The 5,055-nt window shown below is 40.4% G+C and overlaps 1 protein-coding gene across 1 annotated transcript in view; it reads left to right on the plus strand.

Moving 5' to 3' along the window:
• The window catches only part of LOC101862647 (acid-sensing ion channel 2), a gene marked incomplete at its 3' end in the record, with an annotated part of 43,597 nt that overhangs the window by 19,962 nt on the left and 18,580 nt on the right, over positions 1 to 5,055 (plus strand). The window contains 1 exon segment of the mRNA XM_035969705.1: positions 2,256 to 2,609. Coding sequence (XP_035825598.1) covers positions 2,350 to 2,609 — 260 coding nt within the window.

The raw sequence follows: 5,055 nt of genomic DNA on the forward strand, positions 1-5,055 counted from the left end.
TCTCTCTCTCTCTCTTTCTCTCTTTCTCTGTCTGCCCTCCATCTCTCTGTCTCCTCCACCCCTCGAAGAAATCTCTTTCAATGCTAGAGTATCAAGTTTCGTCGTTGCTCGTGAAGACATGAGTGTGATTGCTCTTTTTACAATTTACAGACGTGTGTAACGTGGAACTGGAATGTATTATACGGATATCCGCATAGAAAAAAAATCACAGCATAGCAGTGTCCCGAAAGTGAAACATTTTCCCGCTTTCGAGAAGTTGAAATCTGAGCAAAACGGACTTCAGGATTACCTTCTTTTCAGGTTTGTATCAACGACGCACTCAAGCGCATAACTGTTAAAAATGATATATCTTTGGTGAAATCGTTTTTGGTTTTTTTTTTTTACAAGTGCGTGTGTTTTTACGCCCGAATCACTTCAATTTTAATCAATTGGGAGCTGAGCTTTGACCCAGCCCACCCTCCAGGGACAGCTCAAGCTTATAAGGGAACAAACATCTCGACTGGTCTATAGAGGTTATGGTGCTCGCCTCTAATTCAATAGGTTCCGGGCTCGAATCCTGACAGCCGCGGAAAATTCTCACCTCTAAAATAAAAACTTTCTCCTTTCACCTCCTTTCCTGCTCTCTAATCATGGTCTGTCGTCTGCTTTCGTTTTCACTTTTTTCGCCTCCCGCCCCCCTTTTTTCCCCCCTTCTCTGGGCTCTAAATCTTTCTGCTGCCTTTCTATAGCTACCCTAGACTCCTTCATACTGCTGTCTATCAGCCACGACCCTGATCTTAACGTAGGTAAGATCAAACACCTAGCCTTCTCCGATAAGGGGCGAAAAAAAAATCGGAGGTCCCGTGTGCACGTTGTGCACATTAAAAATCCCTTGGTGATCCTAAAATCGACGAGAAGGCTTTGGTAGCTACCCTGGCATAAAATCAAAATTAAATCCTACCAAACTGAAAATGTTAAATATGTCCTGAGCGTTATTTTGGCCTATTGCAGTTGCAAGCGCGGTAAAACACTTACCAAAAAACCCCCCACAAAAAAACCCGTCTCGTCTGCACTGGACAGAAAACCGAACCATTCGGTATGAATGTCCCTGAACGGGAATCGACTGAATCTCCTCCGTGTGACGTTGAAGCACCAAATTTAAATTATTGTTACACAAAAGACGCCGGTTTTCTTTGTATGACGTAGCAGGTTTTTTTGAAGACAGTTAATATCTTATTGTCTTGTGCATAAGACAAATACATCAATCACAGTAATTGAAGAATGTATATTTTAAGGAAATAAGGAAGTTTTCGTGTAGATAATAAGATGATGTCTTTTTTATACCATTCTATGATTAAACGCGTGTTATTATCCTGCATGTGGTTGGATATTCCATCTGATGTGATATGTACATTTGTCATCTTTACTTTTCTTTACAGATTGAATTTTAATGAAAGTAACATATACATTATTTTTAAAATGTATTTTACAGCCTCTGGGACAATAAAATATTATATTTATTATCTATCTTATCTTATTGTAATATTACGTAATAATCATTGCCCTCACTTCCACCACTTCCCTCTTTCACTCTTTTGAAGTTCCTAAATCCTTACATTTCCACAACACCAACAACAACACCATTAACAGCTTTTACAACTACTGCATCAACAAAAGCATAAATTCATAGCAACAGCAACACCAAAAAAAAATCATCACTAATTTAGACAACCAATACACTGGTATTACCAACTTAAACAATAACTACAGCATCAACAACAGCATCTACGTATACAGCAACAATAACACCAGGGGAACGAAAATACAATTTCGAGGTAAATAAACGAGAACAAAGGCACGATTATGGTGGCGGGATTGTTAGTTGTCATGATTGCATGATCAGTAGTTGGTTTCTTTTTTCTTTCTCTCTTAGATCGATTTAAAACAAAGGAACCCTGAAAATGCTGTAGGCCTTTTTGCAACCCCATCACAAATGACTAAAAATGCAAAATTTTGTATGATTAAGACTTTTGCAACTCTGTCAGGTTATTCGAGATACGAGACCTCTAAATTTAAAATTCATCTCTGATAAGACCGATCCATATTATGGGAATATTCTCAAGGACAGAACTTTTGACCAAACTAGGCTTCAAACTTTCGAAACCGCACTCTCACGATTACGAAGCGGTAGCCTAACCACTTGACTGACCATCAAAGCTATACAAAAGACTGAAAACTCCCAATTTGATTTTTTTTCAATTATTCGTGTTTTCCAGAGATCTGAAACGCACGAAAGCCGAGTCAACCCCCTTTCTCTCCGGCTTTGAGAGCAACGGGAGAGGTCCTCATCTTTCATCTTCCCGAGACAATATGAACAACACCGCCCATCACAACAGCTTCGAACCTCGACCCTTCAACACTCAATACGACAACAACATCCCAGAATCTATCTCCATGAAACCTTACGCCAAAGACGGTGTGACGTCATCTTCTCTTGACCCTGACGTCATTTCCCCCCAGAAGAAAAAAGGCTCCCTGACATGGAAGGAAGCGCTGTTTGATTTTACCCAGAACACCACACTGCATGGCATTCGTTTCATCTTCATGAATGACGTGTTCATTCTACGCAGGTAATGTTACAGCTTTAAAAGCAAATCTACAATTACTCGTATTATTTTCATATTTGTCCAGTTAATGGAATGGGCATGGAACAAAACTAGAAACAACAAAAAAAAACAGCGACCAAAAATGGAGGGAACAAACAACACGTTGATGGGCCTAGCACATTTCTGAAGCCAATTTGGCAGTCTCGATTATCCTGGCACTCTGTGAGCTTTTTTCTTCTAATGGCATTAGCAGTTTGATTGTTGGTTTTTGTTGGGTTTTTGTGTGTGTAGTCACACGTTTATGACATTATGGGCTGGGAAATAGAGCCTGCTGGGGGTAATGAATAGATACAGAGTGCCAAGCGAGGCGTACTGATAAAGCCTTTGTTTGGTAGCATGACAATGAGCGTGATTCTGAGATAGACGTCTTTGTACGAAATATTTGTTGTTTGGCTTCTGAGTGTCTATCCAGTCTGGATGATCGCAAATATTTCAAGCTTCCTCCATCACATTTTAGATAATAATCTTTGGGTCGAGATGCCTCGACCCTGCCGAACCGGCATTGTTTTGCAACTCTCTTCCCCAACCCTTGAGACATACAACATCTGAGTCTAAATTTAAAAAAATCTTTAAAGACACATTTAATGACATCCTTTTTAAGTCAGTAGATTCATGTTCAATACAATGTTATGTAAATGTCTATGTATCCATTTATGTATTTTGTGAATTGCAGTGTATATATTATTTTATTCTCATTTCGTGACGATGTGTAATCGTGTGCGTGTGATAAGCAAGTAGATGTGTGTGTGTGTGTGTGTGTGTACGTGTGTGTGTGTGTGTGTATGTGTGTGTGTGTGTGAGTGTGTGTGTGTGTGTGTTTGGCATACATGTGTGCGTGTTATGTGTTCGTGAGTGTGTATGCGTGTGTTTGTGTGTGTGTATATGTATATGTGTGTGTGTTTGTGTGTATATGAGTGTGTGTGTGTGTGTGTGAGTGTGTGTGTGTGTGTCGCGTGCATGAATATTTTTCTTACATGCATTTATGTAAAGCGCCTAGAGCTGTGTTTACACGGGAGTGGGCGCTATAGAAATGATCTTCATTATTATTATTATTATCAGTGATGTAGTTGTTAGACACTTCGTTGTTGCACACAGAAGACCTGTGTTCGAATCCCGAATTAATAGAATTTTTAGCAATTATCTCCGTCTTTCTACTGGGATATTGTATCCCTCTCAACCCGAGGTAGCCCTGACATGACAAGCAGGGTAGGGATCCCGCCTCTTTTATGATGTTAACTGTGTTGATGGGGGCGTAAAACACCTTCGTTAAAGCAGAAGCTGTCTGTCTGGGCCAACCTGTGATGAGAGAGATACAGGATCCTGTTGAACAGACGAAGGTAGAGTCGACATTGTCTGACACGGCCACCCATTGTTGAAGAAGAAAAAGCGGTTGTCTTTGACAGATGGTCGTGTTTATAGTGTCATTATAATGTTTAAAAATAGGCAAAAGTAAGAGAAGAGAAGTGGCTGTTTGTTCCAGTGATTGTCTTAAACAGGTGGCCGTTAGGGCAAGTTCGACTGTCCCTGACAAGACATCCCCATCCCCCCCCCTTTGGATAATAAATTCGTGTATTTCCTTTATTAGTTCAACATTTTTGTGCTCTTCAGTGTCTATATTTAAACCCTTTTTTTAAAAAACCCAGGAAACCATCTTGCATTATAAACTTTAATTAACTCTTCGCTACTGAACAGAACACTTGTCACCATAACTTAGTAGTCTTTCTGGTGATTGAAGAAAGGGGTGAAAGGGAAGGGAGGTGGGGGGGGGGAGGGGGTTACGCTGTACCTGGGTTTATAATTCACATTTTCCAAAGACCAGAACTCTCTTAACATGATTCCCGATTCATCCGCTCTTTCTAGTGGGTGTGTACTGCTCTGTGGTGAAAGAGTTTAAAAAAAGAGGTAGAGAAAAAGTAATAACAGATTGTAGTATTTTTGTTGAGAATGAGCATCGATTGTGGTCAATGGAGCAGCATTGGGGAAAAACTTCCTGATGTTAATGTGAGTGGCATGTTCCTGTGGCCAATTTGGAGCCATTTAGTTTTCGAGCACCCTGGGGGCCCAGGTCACTTTCGATGCGATTGCTCTTTTCTGCTCTGATGGACACAGGGCCTGTCCTCTGCATTAGAGCTTTCTGTTTGTTCTTATAAGATGCATGTTTGTAATAGTTTATTCTTGTTACTCGTGTTGTTGTTGTTGTTCCTGTTTTTAGCACGAGTGTTACAGGCTGTTGGTCTTTTATTTAACTAGATTCAATTGGATAGAAAAGGGGGGGGGATTGATGTTGAAAAGATTTTTAAAGAGAGATGAGGAACAGGAAAGAGCTATTAGGTGAGGCAGAGAAGAGGAATGAGGAATAGGAAAGGGCGTATTAGAATGTAAGGGTTGTGTTTTTTCGGGGGGGGGGGGG

The sequence above is a fragment of the Aplysia californica genome, unplaced genomic scaffold, assembly GCF_000002075.1.
Source record: "Aplysia californica isolate F4 #8 unplaced genomic scaffold, AplCal3.0 scaffold00172, whole genome shotgun sequence".
NCBI classification, from domain to species: Eukaryota; Metazoa; Mollusca; class Gastropoda; order Aplysiida; family Aplysiidae; genus Aplysia; species Aplysia californica.